The sequence below is a fragment of the Mus caroli genome, chromosome 9 (assembly GCF_900094665.2).
Source record: "Mus caroli chromosome 9, CAROLI_EIJ_v1.1, whole genome shotgun sequence".
NCBI lineage: Eukaryota > Metazoa > Chordata > Mammalia > Rodentia > Muridae > Mus > Mus caroli.
In genome coordinates, this window is record NC_034578.1 from 113,471,297 (window position 1) to 113,488,493 (window position 17,197).

The 17,197-nt window shown below is 39.4% G+C and overlaps 2 protein-coding genes across 7 annotated transcripts in view; one reads left to right on the forward strand and one right to left on the reverse strand.

The window, feature by feature from the left end:
• Nucleotides 1–17,197, forward strand: part of Azi2 (5-azacytidine induced 2) — a 30,350-nt gene that overhangs the window by 9,286 nt on the left and 3,867 nt on the right. For 2 of the 6 annotated variants that reach the window (XM_021171237.2, XM_021171238.2), the window contains exons 4-8: nucleotides 360–459; nucleotides 1,390–1,538; nucleotides 4,874–4,968; nucleotides 10,342–10,460; nucleotides 12,956–14,829. In XM_021171237.2, coding sequence (XP_021026896.1) covers nucleotides 360–459; nucleotides 1,390–1,538; nucleotides 4,874–4,968; nucleotides 10,342–10,460; nucleotides 12,956–13,368 — 876 coding nt within the window. In that variant the 3' untranslated portion in view covers nucleotides 13,369–14,829. Of the gene's footprint in view, nucleotides 1–359; nucleotides 460–1,389; nucleotides 1,539–4,873; nucleotides 4,969–10,341; nucleotides 10,461–10,909; nucleotides 10,961–12,955; nucleotides 14,830–17,197 lie in introns of those variants that run through there. The other 4 variants (XM_029481339.1, XM_021171239.2, XM_029481340.1 and 1 more) reach the window with 3 other exon arrangements.
• Cmc1 (C-X9-C motif containing 1) overlaps nucleotides 15,788–17,197 on the reverse strand; it is a 77,781-nt gene continuing 76,371 nt past the window's right edge. The window contains exon 4 of the mRNA XM_021171243.1: nucleotides 15,788–16,596. Coding sequence (XP_021026902.1) covers nucleotides 16,476–16,596 — 121 coding nt within the window. The 3' untranslated portion in view covers nucleotides 15,788–16,475. The remainder of the gene's footprint in view (nucleotides 16,597–17,197) is intronic.

Here is a 17,197-nt window from a genome sequence, read left to right on the forward strand (position 1 = left end):
TTCATGGTATATGGAAATTTTTAATAATTATATTTTCTACTAATATACACAGTACTTAGAATTTAAGGATTTAAACACTTTAGCATGTTAAGGACTTAAAGACCTCTCAGAATCACTGACTTATTTTGAAAAAGTCACGGCAAGGTTGTTACTCACTCTTTGGGGGTTTTTGTTTTGTTTTGCTTTTAACAGAGTGAGCAGTGATGTCCTAAGAAACAAAAAGAATTAGGGTTCACTTTTCCATCTTGCTTTTAAAAGTTAGAATGAGGTTTATTCAGTATTAACCTAAATATTAAGCTATAAGACAACCAAAGCTAGAGATGTCATTGACTGTTATTTGGCATTTCCCACTTAACTAGAACAAAGACAACTCTGAATCCTTGAAAATGTTGAATGAGCAGCTACAGTCTAAAGAAGTAGAGCTTCTGCAGCTAAGAACAGAGGTGGAGACTCAGCAGGGTACGCCGCTTCCTTGTTTATGGATATTCTAATTGAATTGATCCATCTCTCCATTGTGTGGCACCCACATGAGTGCCCTGTGTCTGTATGATAGAGCCTTCACTTTTTCCTGTCTTCTATTTTTCATACACTATCCTGTTAGCTTTTCTTTAGCTGAAAATTGTACTTTTCCTATAGAAGATGTGATGTTTTTATTCATGGATAGTGTGTGATGAAGTAGAGGAGAGCCATAAACCTCACCCATGCCAGCCTCATCCATGCCAACCTCATTCATCCATGCCAACCTCATTCATCCATGCCAACCTCATTCATCCATGCTAACCTCATCCATGCCAACATCATCCATGCCAACATCATCCATGCCAGTCTCACCCATGCTAACCTCTCGCCCACTGGTGTCTCCTGACTTATCCTACTAAACTCATTGCCCCTGGTTGAACACAGTGTTATGGAGTAGCTTCAATAAGACTCTTAATTTTTTGTTTTTCCTGAGAGTTGATAATGTACAGATGAGCTGCTGAGAAGGAAAGGTCTTCTGGGAGTGAGAGATAACATCAGCAGTCTTACTCATTGAGCAAAAGAATCAACTCCTGAGAAGCATTTGATAGAAAATGAATTGGAGCCCTTTCCAGGAAAATGGTTGGGCTTTTTGGAGATGGAGAAATGAAGGAGTAAGTCAGAGATAATGTGGGACCAGCTGTATTGAGTCTCCACAGTCAGATGTTTATGAGGACAGTTGTGATTGGTTTGACCTGATTCCAGGCTTGTCAGGCTAGTTTCAAACTGTGATGCAGTAGGTGACACTGAGCCTTAGGATTTATGCATGGTTAGTACTAGTTATTTACTGACATTTTTACTAGTGTCACCTAGGAACTGTAATTGCTATAAAAAAAACAAAGTTCATATTTTGTGGCCTGTCTCCTTTTCTAGTGATGAGGAATTTAAACCCACCCTCATCCAGCTGGGAGGTGGAGAAGCTGAGCTGTGACTTGAAGATCCATGGTTTGGAGCAAGAGCTGGGACTACTGAGGAAGGAGTGCAGTGACCTCAGGGCAGAGCTGCAGAAGGCCAGACAGATGGTACTCGGACATTGTTAATAAACGGGGGACATCTGTGTGCTTTGTGCATCACAAATAGGTTCTGCAACTAAGTACTAAATCATAGGTCTATAATTAATTATAACCATTGAATAATCTCATTTCCTGAGAAATTTATGTTTATATGAAATTGTTGCTGCTAACATCTCATGCAGTTTGTACATTCGCTTTTACCCCAGAATATAGTTTTAAGATGTGCCATCCTTAGTGTGCCCATATCCCAGGAAGCCTTAAAGGCTGCTTACTCAGTGATGACTAGCTGAGAATGAGCTTCAGGCTGTCTGAGTCTCCTGAACTGGAACCATATTTCAAACCCATATTGGAGACTCGGAATCTGATAAAAGAAAGCACCACGAAAACTGCTATCTAGTTGGGTTAAAACCCAAGTGTTTGTTTGTTTGTTTGCTTGCTTGTTTGTTTCTTCTTTACTTGACTGCAGGACTTTACTGCCCTACCTTTAAGTGTGCAGTTGGCCACACATCACTTCTTCAGACTTCCAGTATTCTCTTGCATGCACCCAGTTACCATAGCCACTAACAAGTCCTTCTAGAATAGCTGCTTGCACAAAAAGATTTGCACTGTGAAGCTCTGAGTAACTGTCAGTATTTACACTGTTCTTGAAGTAATTGATAGCTTTATACATGAAATATGTTTGTATTTTATGCATAGAATATTTCACTGTAGAGTAAGAAACAGTACCATGTGATTATTGGAATCTATCTTATTGTGATTTTACTAAATAGAGAAAATAGGAATATTATTTTTATCTTTGAGGAAATCCCTTTCTAAAGGCATTGAGTACCTCTCTTTTCATAAACATTAAGTTAGGGATTGTATAAAGATGTTAGCATAGTACCTGGACAGAGTATATTCAACATACACATTAAAACACACCAACAGGTTTTTTAGAGTATTAGCTGTGTCTGTCTGTGTTGGGGATGGAGGATTAAGTTGTGGTTATTACTTCCTCGGTTCCACTAGGTGGTGCTAGGGAATAAATATGGCTTTAGTTTGCATCTATCCTTCCCTAGCAGTTCATAGAAACAGATTATTGGAAATATGGGAAATGTTTTAAAGTTCCATCAGTTTAAACAGATAATGACATTAATTCCAAGAAGCAGGAAATCTTTAAGAGTTTTATGTGAGATAAAGGGAGAAATGTTGAAGGGTGAGAACAACATAGTGTGTATTACTGACAGCAGGAGGTTGTGAAGTGGAAAAGCCCACAACTGGGATCAAGAAACAAACCAAGAATAGTTGAAGTAAGATTTTTTTCAAGGTTTCCAACTTAAAACCATGATGTTTTATGTACTTTTGAATCTGGCTAGAATCTTCTTGGATATGGAAATATAAGAATGAGCCAATGAGAGAAGTCTATGTTCACATTCACAACTTACCTACCTACTCTAGCCACATTTGAACATGCTAAGACATGTGACACATACTTTAGGTGTGTAACAACATCCCTTGCAGTCATACTAATAACATTCTGGTTTTGGTTATTAGCAAACTTGTCTAAACTTAGTAGTGTTTGTTAGTAAGGTCAGCATTTCAGAGACCTTTCTGCTGGGGCTTTTCCAATTTTATATCCTAGCCATTTACATTCAGAACAGTTGATCCTGAGAGTTCAAAGTCAGCCAAAGTGGTGTAAGAAACAGTGGTTCAAAATAACTAGCCCATGTGGAGTCCTAGTGTTTTGCAGTATATTAAAGGTACCAGGAAAGCTGTATTGCAGGGACCCGTGAAACCCGAAATGAAGTCTTGAGAGTGTGGCCTTGGGAACAGTGCAGCCTACTTATTTGCCATAAGGAATCTTTGCATGTTAAGGGACAGTCCTTGGAGGACTTGGATTGTTGATGATTTACATTCAACTTTTCTGAACTATCAGTAGGTGTAAAATATTTCCTTATTCTAACAAGATGTATTTCTATACTGTTGGCTTTAAAGAACATTTCCAGTAAATGTGTATTTTAAGTATACACCAAGGAACATGGTTTTTAATTAATGATACAAAAAACTAAAGGCTGTCTGGGGATAGCTTTATTTCTTATGGAGAACAGTAAAGAACAATACCAAGGATGCCTACATTTATGGTAGTTTTTGAGGTAGAGTCTCCCTCCGTAGTCCAAGTTGGCCTAAGAACTTACTCTGTAGCCCAGGCTGTCCTGACTTCAGGGCTCTTCAGTTTCCCAAGTACTGGGATTATGGGAGCGAGCCAAGTTTATCATGTATGTCTTATAAGTAATACTTATAAGTATTTCATCTTATACCAGCAGTTCCTGCTTGTAGACTAACTCATTCCCATGAGATTAATGTTTGTTACAGATTCCTGCATAAGAATGCACTGTGAATAAGTATGACACAGGAGATCCTGAATATATTAGATTAAAAAGTATCTTCTATAGGTGTTGGGGTTGAGGTTTGGGTTTGGGTTTGGGTCTTTTTTTTTTTTTTTTTTTTTTATTGTTTGTCTTGGAGGGGTTTGTTTGTATCACACCTACAATATAAGCAACTTAGAAGGGGGTGGGGCCGTACCTTGCAAGGAAGTTTAGGAAGTGTGGTCTTAAGCTGATGACACTGTGCCAAACCCCAAATCAGGCTCTGTTATCATTGAAGAAAATGAGAACAGGACCTATGAAAATCAGAAAACCATTCACTAGAAATGTTTCTTTGTGTAATGCAGCACAGCGTCTTCAAATACTAGTGTATGTAGCCGATAGAGTGCCCGCCTCTAAGCCAGTGTGTCCATCTACAGTTGACGAGAATAAAATCAGTCTCAGCAGCTAGCACTGATGAAGCTGCAGTGCTGCCCCTGCACAGCCCAGGGTGCTTTACTTAACATAGCAGTACATTCTCTTACACTGGAATCAATGGTTTTTGAAAATATAGACCAAAATATTTGCACACACAAGAAATTTCTTTAGGAATAAATTTATGCTGTCATAAATTATGCTTGTTTGATATTTGCTGGTTTTGTGTGCAGAAATTCCCATTTTCCCATAGAATTCATACAGATGTACTTTAAACAGTAATGTGATAGATATATTACCCTTCTTATATTTTCAGAAGTATGTTTTATAGGATTCCAAATCCATGAGACATGTTTTACAGGAAATGAAAGCATGAATACTCAGGTAGCTGGAAGTGAGTTAAACATGACAGGGACAGGTGGCAGTGTCACATTAAAACTGAGTCTAAAAGCTAGTCTTATACTTTATACAACTGTAGCTGTATTGTATAAATGGTGAAATATCTGTAGTAAATGAACTGAAAAAATTGAAATAATTCCTGTTGTTTCCTTTTTAAACACATGACAGAGTCCATCTCAGGAAGACATTCTGCAGGACAGAGATGTCATCAGGCCAAGCTTGTCGAGAGAAGAGCATGTTCCACACCAGGGTCTTCACCACAGGTCTCCTGAGTTCCTAATTCCACCTTCCTAGTATGGTTTAACTTGAGGGGTAGCGAGCACTCTGTATGCAACTGTGACCTTGGATAACTGTATATTTATAAAAATGATTCAACAGTTACCTGCCAACAGGCTTAACCTGACTTGCTATGCCAGCCCATAAGAAATATTTGAAAGACATTTGTTTTAGAGAAATCACAATTGCTCATAATATACATCTTTTAAATTCTATAGCAAATCCCATATTTTTAGTTCCTTCAAAGCAGTGGCTCTCAGCCTTCCTAGTGCTGTAGCCTTTAGTACAGTCTGTAAATGCATGTTTTATTCTCCTGCAGTAACTGTTGTCTGGAGGCCGACTGCCTCTGTCTGCTAGCCAGGCCTAGTTCTGGAAACGTCTAGTCTTCATACAATCTTATCTAGGCCTAAAAGGTTTTCAGCCTCTGACACGTACTGCTGAATAAGCTCACCCTTTCTAGTTCTAACCTCTGGCTGGCTGGTTCAATTCAGCTGTTGTAGCTCAAACTCCTCTCCAAATGGACTGATTTAGTCTGGTTTCTCTCTCTCAGCCTCTCCCAAATTACTCTGTCTGGCCTCTTACTAACTGGCAATCTGTTCTAATCTTCTGGCTCCTTCTCATTCTCTGGCTCATTCTGCATTCACCTGTCTGTGTTCACTTGCCCCAGTTAAACTGCCTTACTGCCTCTCTCTGCCCTGCTCCTAAAGTAGCTTCTCTTTCCCCCTCTGAGAGTTGGGCAGATCCTATTCTGTCAAACAGGATTTGTCACATTGTCACTCAGACATTACTTTCAAATATGGGTGCTTCCTTCTACAAACTAAATTTACCTTCATTGTTTGGGACTAAAGGTGTGTACTAAGAATATGTCTGTATTTCAGCCAGAGGGATTAAAGGTGTGTGCTAAGGCTAAAACTACACCACAATTCGAAACTGTTTTGTTTTTTTTCCCAGTAAACACCACAATTTCAGGGTTCATAGTGTGCTCAAATATCCTGCGACACAGTTCCTTGTGTTGTGGTAACCCCCAACCATACAGTCATATCATCGCTGTCTTGTAACTTTTCTGAATTGTAATGTAAATATCTGACATACAGAACATCTGATGTGCAGCTCCCAAAGGGGTAGCAACACACAGGTTGAGGACCACTGCTTTTAGGGGATGTAGTAAATTTCCAAATGCCAAAGAAAATAATACATGTCTACAGTAAAATCACGCAGATGAGTAGCTTCCTTTCAACGTGACATGAGCAGTAGTCATCTCTCAGGAAAGGGCTGGCATAGAGCGTCACTCTATAGAAGACAGCAGCGCTTTCTCAACAGGGCATGCAGTGCGTTCTTGATGCACACAAGCTCCTTAGCACCAAAGTCAGAGGGTTACAAGTTTATCCTTGGACTAAGCACATGTGCGTGGGCCATCAACCACTTTACAGGTCCTTTGGTGTGGCTACAGTGACAATGCCCATAAGAAATCGGGTTCCCTAACAGGGCAGGGTGGTCAATACTTGAGTGGACAAGTACCACCGCTTTGAAAAAGGAGCCTTGTGGGATGGAACTGACTCCCGAACCTGCCTCCTCATGAGCAAAATGAGATTGTCCGCTGTCCTATTTGGGGTTTCTGTTGCTGTGATGAAACACCATAACCAAAACAGTTTGGGGGGTGGGGGGGGAGTACAGGTTTATTTAGCTTACTCTTCCGCATCACTGTTCATCATCAAAGATCAGGACAGGAACTCAAATGGCAGAATCTTGAAGGCAGGAGCTGATGCAGATGCCATAGAGGGATCTGCTTACTGGCTTGCTTCCCCTGGCTTTCTCAGCCTGCTTTCTTATAGAACCCAGGAGCAACAGCCCAGGGATGACACCACCCACAATGGGCAGGCTCTCCCCAACCATTCAATCACTATTAAGAAAGTGTTCTACAGGCTTGCCTCCAGCCCAGTCTTATGGAGGCATTTTCTCAATAGCGGCTCCTTCCCTCTCCAATGACTCTAGCCTGTGTCAAATTGACATAAAACCAGCCAGCTCAGCCATTTTGCCAGGCTGGTGCAAGAAAGTGGGTAAAGTGCCTAGTACATAATGAATGCTCAACCATAATTATTATGTTTTTATGTTTTATAATTATTGCTTTTCAGGGCTCAGAATTTGATTAATGTAAATTTTAGTACTCAAGAAACTGCTATATACATTGTTTAGAGGCAGCCGTATTCATGACATTAGTTTTTAGGTCATTTAAAGCAAGTTCAGGTTTATACTTGTAGAGGCCCCCAACACATATACAGCAGAGGACTGCTGGGTTTGGGTTCAATCAGAGAAGATGCACATAACCCTCAAGAGACTGGAGGCCCCAGAGAGTTTAGAGGTCTGGTGAGGGCTAGGGACATCCTTATGGAGACAGAGGAGACAATGGAGGAAGTATGGGATGTGGAACAGAGGGTAGACTGGGAGGGGAATAAAATCTGGAGTGAGAGAAAGAAAGAAAGAAAGAGAGAGAGAGAGAGGGAGGGAGGGAGGGAGGGAGGGAGGGAGGAAGGAAGGAAGGAAGGAAGGAAGGAAGGAAGGAAAATTAAAAAGAAAAATTTCTGAAAAAGCTGAAGAGGTATATTGAAAAAATTCCTGATAAAATTGAAGTTTTAAATGAAAAAATGATAAATTGAAGACATACATAGAAAATATTCTGATTAAATGAAAGACAAATATAGAAAATTTTGAAAAAAGTAAATAGATATATTGAAAAAAAATTTAGATAAAATTGAATTTTTATATGAAAAAAAGATAAAATTGAAACATAAACAGAAAATATTCTGATAAAATTGAATACATATATAGAAAAAATTCCTGGTAAAATTGAAGAAAATATAGGAAAAAATTCTGGAAAATTTGAAAAAGGAATAGTGGAAAAAATTCTGATAAAAATGAAGTTATATACAAAAAGCAATAAAATTGAAGACAAGGCTGGAGCGATGGCTCAGCTGTTAAGAGCACCAACTACTCTTCCAAAGGTCCTGAGTTCAAATCCCAGCAACCACATGGTGGCTCACAACCATCTATAAAGAGATCTGTGCCCTTTTCTGGGTGTCTGAAGATACAGTGTGCTTAGATATAATAATAAATCTAGAAAAAAATTGGACATACATAGAAAATATTCTGATAAAATTGAAGACATACAGAAGAAATTCCTGATAAAATTGAAGACATACAGAGGACAAAAGAAAATAGGGTACAGTGGTTTGCAGTCCACATATAGTCTCAAAAACACTTGGATAAAACACCCAATACTCACGGGTTTAGTTGGAGCCCTGCTAAGAATTGGAGAAATAACTTGCCTTTTCATTTCTTTTTTTAAATGATTTTTAACATTTGTTCACATGCATAGAATCACCAATCATTTTTACACGCTGTAAAGATGTTAAGGTAACAGCAACCAAAATTATTTTGTTCTCCATAGAGGAAGAGTTTCAATTAGTAATAATCTTAGGTACTGGGGTGGCAGTGTGGACATGTGCCACAGAGCCTGTGTGGTAGTGACAGCTCTGTGTGGAAGGCAGCTTAGAGGAGTCAGTTCTCATCTCCACTCTAAGTTGGTTCCAGGAATTAAAATTGATCAGTTGCCAGTCTGTGATGTGTTTAAACACATGCCTTAAAACGTGCATGTCGTGCCTGCATGAGTTGATGGGGAGGGGGATGCAGAAGCCCAGAGAAGCCAGGGGAGGGCGTTAGACCCCTACAAGTGGGATTACAAGAAGTTGGATGCTAGGAACTGAACCCTTAGTAAGCAGTCTTGAACTACCCAATCATAGCTGTGTTTTAATTTGTAGTTTTAGTGTAGACACTTGAGCAAAGGACAAAAGGGCAGTTGATGATATAGTTCAATCTTACCTAGTTTTTAAGCAATCTCCATTAAATTGAACTTTTTAATATACTCAGGGTATTGATACTAATACCTTTATCATCATATTCTGTTTGTCTAGCTGTTTTGAGTGACTGGGGTTTGAGTACCCAAGTAGTATCATGAGTATTTTCTTTTTTCTAAGTCAGGTACAGATTCACCATTTTATAACAATAATAAACTACCTGCAAACTATTATTCATGCCCGTGTGCCTGAGTTAGCATGTGTACAACACTTTCATCTCACTCATGTTTCATCATGAGTGAACCTTTGACAGACATTGAATGCCCAGAATTATACCATGAAACCAGACTTCACCATGAAACAGACATTGCAAAAAGCCAATCCAGTGTTTACTGACTCCAAAGTAGAGCTGCTTAAATATACCCAAGGTTAACCAAAGATACTTAAAATACTAGGTTTTTCTCCAAAGCAATATAGTTTGCTGTACTGTTTATAACAGTGATAGTCTTAAGTTGGGTAGAAATACTCTGTTAAAAGAGGTAACATTTTCCTCACATAACTTGACCTATTTGTTTTTAAATGTCTGTTGCTTCTGTAACTAATACTAGATTCAGATAGACAAAGCCTGAAACAGGAGGCAGCATATTTATTTGGTTCTATTTTCATACTACTTAACATTCTCTGACGGTAGTGGTTGTTCTGATACTATGAAGTCAGTTATTCTGATACTATTTCAAGTATTACTGTACAATAAAACAATATGTGCTGAAGATTCCAGTTCATTTCATTGAAAATTAAGAACCTAAAGAAAATCATGAGCCTCAAGGATTTAATGGACAATAAAAGCTTTTAAAATTAGTTATAAACATTTTCATTGTAATTTAATTGTAAAACTATAAAAGGCATTTTAAAGTTTTGTTTCCTATAATCCGCTTCTCTAGCTGCTGCTTCGTTAGGGAATCATGTGATGCCTCATGCCTGATGCTGTCACGTCACATTGGTTTAGAAGCAACAGTATGAGACAGCCCAGTCAGACATAAAGAATGGAATGCAGGAAACCTCAATTTTGTCTTAATGTGGTCTTGGATATCTGCTCACCACTTCATTTCACAGTGTCGAAGCAATCCAAAGATAAAGACGAATTCAAAGACCATACATGAATCAATACAATTTTATTCTTGATCAGATTGACAAAGGAAAATCATATTTCTTACTAATTATATTAACAGCACTGTAAATTATTAGTTAAAAGCAATCCTTGGTTCTGAGAGAGCCAGGAAAAACCTCACTGATCAGAGTATTGTTTATAATCTGTTTAATAGAGTCGTGACTGCCTGAAATGAGAACAGGGTTATCCCTTAAGTTTTTCACATTCCAAATAAATACCTTTGAGTTTCATTTATATTGTCATAAAAGTATAAATAGAAACCTGTTTAATTGTATTGTGAAGTTGTTGCCCTTTCTCCATAAAAAGGCCCAGTGTAACTTGTTTTTCAAATTCCATTTCAGTGATAATATGCAACATGCATACTGGGAACTGAAGAGGGAGATGTCGAACTTACACCTGGTGACTCAAGTACAAGCAGAACTACTAAGAAAACTGAAAACCTCAGCTGCAGTCAAGAAAGGCAAGTCACTGCTAGCTGCAAATTCAGCCTCCAGCCAGACTGCCTGAAGAGCTGCTGGCTGCTTTATCTCAGTCTTAGATGAGATCTGATGACCCGATAAGCCATTCTGCAGCAGTGTGCCCGCTCACACCCATGCTCTGCCTGGGCTTCAGTCTCTAGCTGGCCAGCCTCGCATGGAAGGTGTTGCTGGTGGTTTTTCTTCAGTACGATCTTTTCCCCTTGTGGCTTTTCTCAGCCAAGTGTTGCTTATGTAAGGCCATGGTGTTAGGTTTGTGCTAAGGGGCCTTTTACCACAACTAGATAGATAGATTTAGTTATTTATCTAAAAAGAGCTCCAAAGTTTCATTTCAGTACTATGAAATATACCAAACATCTTGTTTTTTATTTTTAAAACAACTCTGACTCCTTTAGTTCCTGATCTTTTTTATAAACTTTTCTTTTCCTTATAGGACATCTGATTTGAAGGCAGACTCAATCAAAATTTCCCACTGCTTTGGTTGGTTGGTTGGTTTGGTTTGGTTTGGTTTTCTTGAGACAGGGTTTTTTAATGTAGCCCTGGCTGTCCTGGAACAATTGATACTCGTTTACCCTCTTCCTCCCGCCCCCCCCACCCCCGCATGTGTGTGTGTGTGTGTGTGTGTGTGTGTGTGTGTGTGTAGACCAGGCTGGCCTCAAAACTCAGAGATCTACCTGCCTTTGCCTCCCAAGTGCTGGGATCACCCAGTCAACCAGTGCTTTCTTTTCAAAGCCAGTGTTTAACTAACGCTTTTGAGATTTGTGTTAACTAGTAATGGGTACTTTTGCCAGTGCTGTTTTTTTTTTTTTTTTAAGGAAATAATCTGTCCTTGCACCCAACATGATAGGTTTACATCAGAGCCATACAGCATCCGTTTAATGTCTTACATTTTACTTTTCAAAGGAATGTGGTGTGACTTTGAAAGGTGGTCATCATCTAACTTAAAATTGTTCCTTGCATCTCTGATTGTCTTAAAGGGGGGGATTCATTCATAGTCTCTTGATTTCTAAAGAGTTGGGTACTTAAGAATCAGGCAAATTAATGTGATTTTGAACAAACATAGCTCAATTTGTGGTTCACCTTGCTCTCATTTCCCAGTTGCTGAGGTTACTTATGAAGATAGCATAGATGGATGGCAAAAGTAACACTTGTCTTACAGGGACTCAGCTGTTACCAAGTCTGCTGTCAGTGCAGCTTCTTACATCATAAAATAGTTTGTTCCAAAGACTAATAAAGGAGAAGAGCTCTCGCCATTCTGTGTTCTTTTTAACTGACTGATAATATCAGTTACTAGAATGCACTTCCCTGGACAGGGTTAGGCAGTCACCAGTCCCTACAGCTCAGTGTCTTAAATAGACTGGGTTATGGCTCACTTACCCATAACCTATCCATCACTGCTTTCCAGAAGAATTCATTTCTTTCAGGTCTTTTACTCTATCCCCCCTTCCACCCATCACCCAAATGTCTCCATTTGTTTCTTTTAAAATAACTTGAGTTGGTTGGCCCAGCTGGATGGCTCAGCAAGTGGAAGAGCCCCACCCACCCACCCACCCCTGCAAGCTTGAGGACCTCCTGCACCTGGAGCTCACAGTGGAAGGACAGAACCAACTCCAGAAACTTGTCCTCTGACCTTCATGCTCATGTGTGTACCTGCATTCTCTCTCGCGCACACACACACACACACACTATTAGGTTGCATAGAGCCATGCCTTAGATACAGTTAGTCATCCTTAGGTTAAGAAACCTGCAGCTTTCAATTGAGGCAGGTTGAGAAGAATCAGAGAGGCCGCCATTGCGGGATACTGGCTGTAGCTGAGCATTAACCTCTGAGCAGTGTTTTCTAAGCCACTGTGGGTATGAAACACCTTTCCATTTACTTTTTAAGTTGATCTGCTTGTTGACCAAAGCAGAATTGTATTTACTATAAGAAATTGAACTTACAGTTTCTATTTCAGCTATTTTATCCACAGAAGCCTTTGAATGCATGTTAAATTTTCATTTGACTCTTAAGAATCCAGGGTATACTTATAAAAATAAGTTATTTTTGAACCCTCTCCCACTGAGAAATTTCAGTAAGCCAAAGAACATATTTTAGACCTACTAATTCTTCACAACTTTTTTCCACTAAATATGGTCTAAAAACTTTGACTAAGCCACACTAAAGGCCAGGAACTTTTCTTCTCTTTGCCTTCTTATACCTTTTTACAACATACGGATTCTTCATCAGCAGGAAGACATAGGCAGGAAAGGAGTTTGACATCCATTTTGCAAACAAAGCAATTGGTGAATGACCTTAGCTCAGGGTCAGCAAATATGTGCTCTCTCAGAACTTAGATCTTTTAACGACCTCCAAGTCCGTTTCCCAGTGATTGTACTAAACTGGAAATGCTAATTTTCCTGTCAGTTGTAAATCTGGTATATAATACGTTTACAATCTTAACTTCTAGAAGACTGACACAGAGCTGTGCTTTCTTTTTAGCCTGTACCCCAGTAGGATGTGTTGAAGACCTTGGGAGAGACAGCGCGAAATTGCACTTGACAAATTTTACTGCAACTTACAAAAGACATCCCTCTTTGTCACCAAATGGCAAAGCTACTTATTATGCTCCGTCTTCCCCTTTACCAGGAGATAGAAAGGTTTCCTCAGACAAAGCAGTTCTTCAGTCATGGACAGATAATGAGAGATTGGTTCCTAATGACTGTGCAGACTTTCCAGAGCACAGCTCCTATGGGAGAAATTCTCTGGAAGATAATTCCTGGGTATTCCCAAGCCCTCCTAAATCAAGTGAGACAGCATTTGGTGAAAATAAAAGCAAAATCTTACCTTTATCCAACCTGCCACCACTGCATTACCTGGATCAACAGAATCAGAACTGCCTTTACAAAAGTTAATTTGACTTGTGACTTGATCAGGAAGACACTGACTCAGTGGTTCTCCCGAGAGATTGTTCAAACTGAAAGTGGACTTTGATTGATGTCTTGTGGAGTTCTCCAGTATGTACATTTGTACATTCTGTATAACATTATATATGTAATTGATTTTCCAGTATGGGAACCTCCAGTTGTACCTTTGATAACAATTATAAATTTTTGCTTCTTGGATAGAATGGAAATGAAAATTTTAGGCATGGTTTTATAAAGTATGTGACCTGCCTAAATATCCAATCATTAAATAAAAAGCAGCCTTTAGTATAAAGGAAAAAACATGTCTGCTGGTTTAGATTGTATCAAGAAGCAAGTAAGAGTGTGAATAATAGCTTGTGCTTCTGCAACTTCCTGATGCATAAAGATTTGAAATATAACGGAATAAAAGTAGGTTATGACATCTCTATGCTATTGTTTCAAGTTTTAAGATTTAAAATCAATTTTAAGTAAAATGTTTGTATATACAAATTTAAAGTGCAATTTGAATTCTAAGACTTGAACTAATGACTATTGAAGCCAACTTTTTCCCAGTATATTTAAATCCTAAATAGTTAAAAATGATGTGGTGTGTGAGTAAACTATTATAACCTTATACAATGTCCAGTTAAAAGTAGAACGAGCATCTCACAGGGCAGTCTCTTCAGTGATGCACAGTGAACCTCCCGTGTGGCCATTTTCAGCAGGACAGCTGTTTGTTGTACACAGAGCAGCTTATACACTGTTAGATGACATTTGAGAAAGTAAATGCTAATTAGCTGCATCGAGAACTAAATCTTGTGCTGTACAATTGTGAAATTTCCCCAGACTCACTCTAAGTGCCCAATCACTTGTAAATATATCAAGAAACAACAAAGATGGCTTCATGTGGAAATTCATCTAAATTTTTTCAAGGTCGAAGCATTAAGAGTATTAGTAATCATGTATTACCTGTTTGATGTAAGAAGACTTTATCCTTTTCTAAGTGGCTTTTCACGTATCTTGAATTCAGAGGATCTCTGACCTTGTATCACTGAATAGAATGCATAGCCAGGCACTGTTCACTGTTGAGTTATCTCAGTCACTTGCTCATGCCTGTCCGTGATTAATGGAATTGGTGTCAGATACTGGAATGTGTTCTGGCCAATGAACACAGCTGACTCAAGGGAGTACAGGCTCCTGCCAAGTAATACAACAAGACCCAATATGCATAAAACAAATACACAACCCCAGGCTCTAGCTGAAGGAACTAACTGTCTGTGTAATAAGAAAGCAGACGAATTTCTCCCGTGACTGCTGAGGCTGTCCATCATCTTAGGACTAATGTAGCTTACTGGTTTGCTTTTTTTCAAACCAAGATGAGAAGGTTTCTTTTGTAAAGAGTCTTATAATGTTTTTGAACAATGCCAAGAAATCGTTTTAATTAAAATTATTTTTGTTTTTAAAATGGAATTGGATGTGAAACACTGTCCTTGCCTATGTATACATATTTCCAAAGTCTGGTATGAATTGTATTTCTAGCGAATTCCCTCTAACTAGTGGTAGCAGTCATCCGAAAGGGCTGCTACCAGCCTGCTGGGTGCTAACAGTGAAAGTGTAAAAAGCTCGTGTAAGACGCCTTAGCTAGGAAAGAGAAACCCTGAAATACGCTTACCTGCTCAGAAAATGTTTAAATATACACTTAGTCAGTGGGACCAGCTCTAGTTTGTGATTCATTAAAATGGACAGTTCCGTTGGCCCTCTTCATCCTAGCGGACAACCCCAATAAGCTTCCCTTGAAATCTCTGTAATCGCTGGATTGCTTTGTAAGAGAATCCAATGAAGCTCACCTGTAAGTCAATAATATTAGGACACAGCCGACAGCCACATGCTCCTTGCTCTTGGTCCTTTATTGTATTGAGCCAAGGCCAAAATAGAACTGCCCCATGAACCTGTAAAAACCCGGAATCCAAAGACACACCTGCAGCAGGCACACTACTCAGGCAAGCGGTGAACGGGAACACGGTTTACCTAGTACCTACTGGTTGCCAGACACACAACAGAAATCTTGTGACTATGTCACTGGCTTCTTGTAGTAACTGTTCCTTTTCTTTGAGTCACTGAAAATAACTGTAGCCCTGTCCGATAGAAATGTGCCAGTGCCAACAGGCCAGCGCAGAGATAGTCGGCTGCTTGGCCGTCTCCCCGTGCTGCCGTATCTTACTGAGTTTGCTCTGCTTGGCCTCCGGTCACCTTCTGTTGATCTGTGTTTTGGGAGAATGGGTTCTTTGAGTTTCAAACAAAAGTAAAGTAGTTCTTTGGTGAGTACACTGTGAAGCTTGAACATGCATTCACTGACTAGGTTCATTTCATACGAATGAGAAAAAAAAATTTCATAGGATTGGAGCCAAAGTTAAATCTTGCCTTCCTGTTTTTTTAAAATAGTTTTTAATATAAAAAGCTTAGACTAGGGTAACACACTAAAAGAGAAACCACAGTTCCTCCCAAACCCTCAATATTACAAAGCAGAAGTTCACACTTAACAATGCCAACTTCTTAAAATCCAAGATTATACAGTATCTTCAGTAGCCAAGTTCAAAAGATCAAGAAACAATGCAGGAACTTTTCTATGAAAGGTTTCAGTAAAATAATTCACCAAATCTCATCTGTTTTCACATAAGCCTCTGATGGCAGTGCTGGCTAGGTTATCGCCATCACAGAGGCTGGCGCACTAAGGGGTGGAGTGAAGAAAGCTCTGGTTCAGCTGCTCCCATTAGCAGTGTTGAAGGCGGTCCATTCCTCCTTTGCTGTAGTCCTTTGACCCCGCACTAGCCATCGGCCTGCGCCATCAGAAGGAAATGCACACAGGAAACTCTGACAGTTAGCACTGTGATTGCAGTCAGAGTTACAGAACTTGGGGTAAGACCAGGAGAACAATATATTTATTTTTCCCCTATTTCATATTTAATAAACCAGAACTCTGGAATAAATATTTTTATTTTATTTTTAAAAAATCACTATTTTCATGATCAGGGTGAGCAAGCACTGTTTCAGCCCATCGTTTCTGGTTTAGGTGGTAACCGGCTTCCGTGAGATGGGACTCCTGGTGAACTCGCGGCCTACATGGTTGTGGGAAGCTTCTGTAGCCTTTTCTTGGTAGGAACTCCAGTTTTTCTGAATTCTTCCCTTTCCTTGAGATACTCCAGTTTGCATTCTTCATAGAAGGCTGGATCATTATAGCTATAAGAAGTAAATCAATACATTTCAAAATAGATAAAATATAAGCTTTATAACAAATAGCTATTCATGTTTAATCTTGAAAAGCTGACTTTCAACAATAGTCACCAAGACACAATAAACATTAACTAGTGAGAAAATCAGAATTAATATTTTTTTTTAATTTTGTAATCAAGTCCTATCACAGAATGGAACGATGCGTGAGGCTACATTCTAGGAGCGAGGGAGGGGAGTTGTCAGTGAGAACACAGTTGGGCCACTCCTTGCAGGGCCACAGAAGAGACCTGGTGAGGAAAGCGAGATGTGTGTGTCACTGCAAGTGGACTGAAGCTCACAGAGTAGATTGTGTATATAGCAGGAAGAGCCCAAGAACACTTGAGGGCACAGCAAACAAATCAGGATGGGCCACTGATGTCACACTACAACAGTCTATCCTAAGAGCAACAGGACAAGACTAATTAGAAGTAAAGGGGTCTTGAATGAATGGCAGTGTGTGCCAGGTAGGCTAAAAGGGAACAGCACAGGTTTTAAAGTTGGATCTCTAATAATAGTATTCAAGCAAGAAATGACAGGCGCCTAACCTAGCCCAAGGAGGAGACGTGGG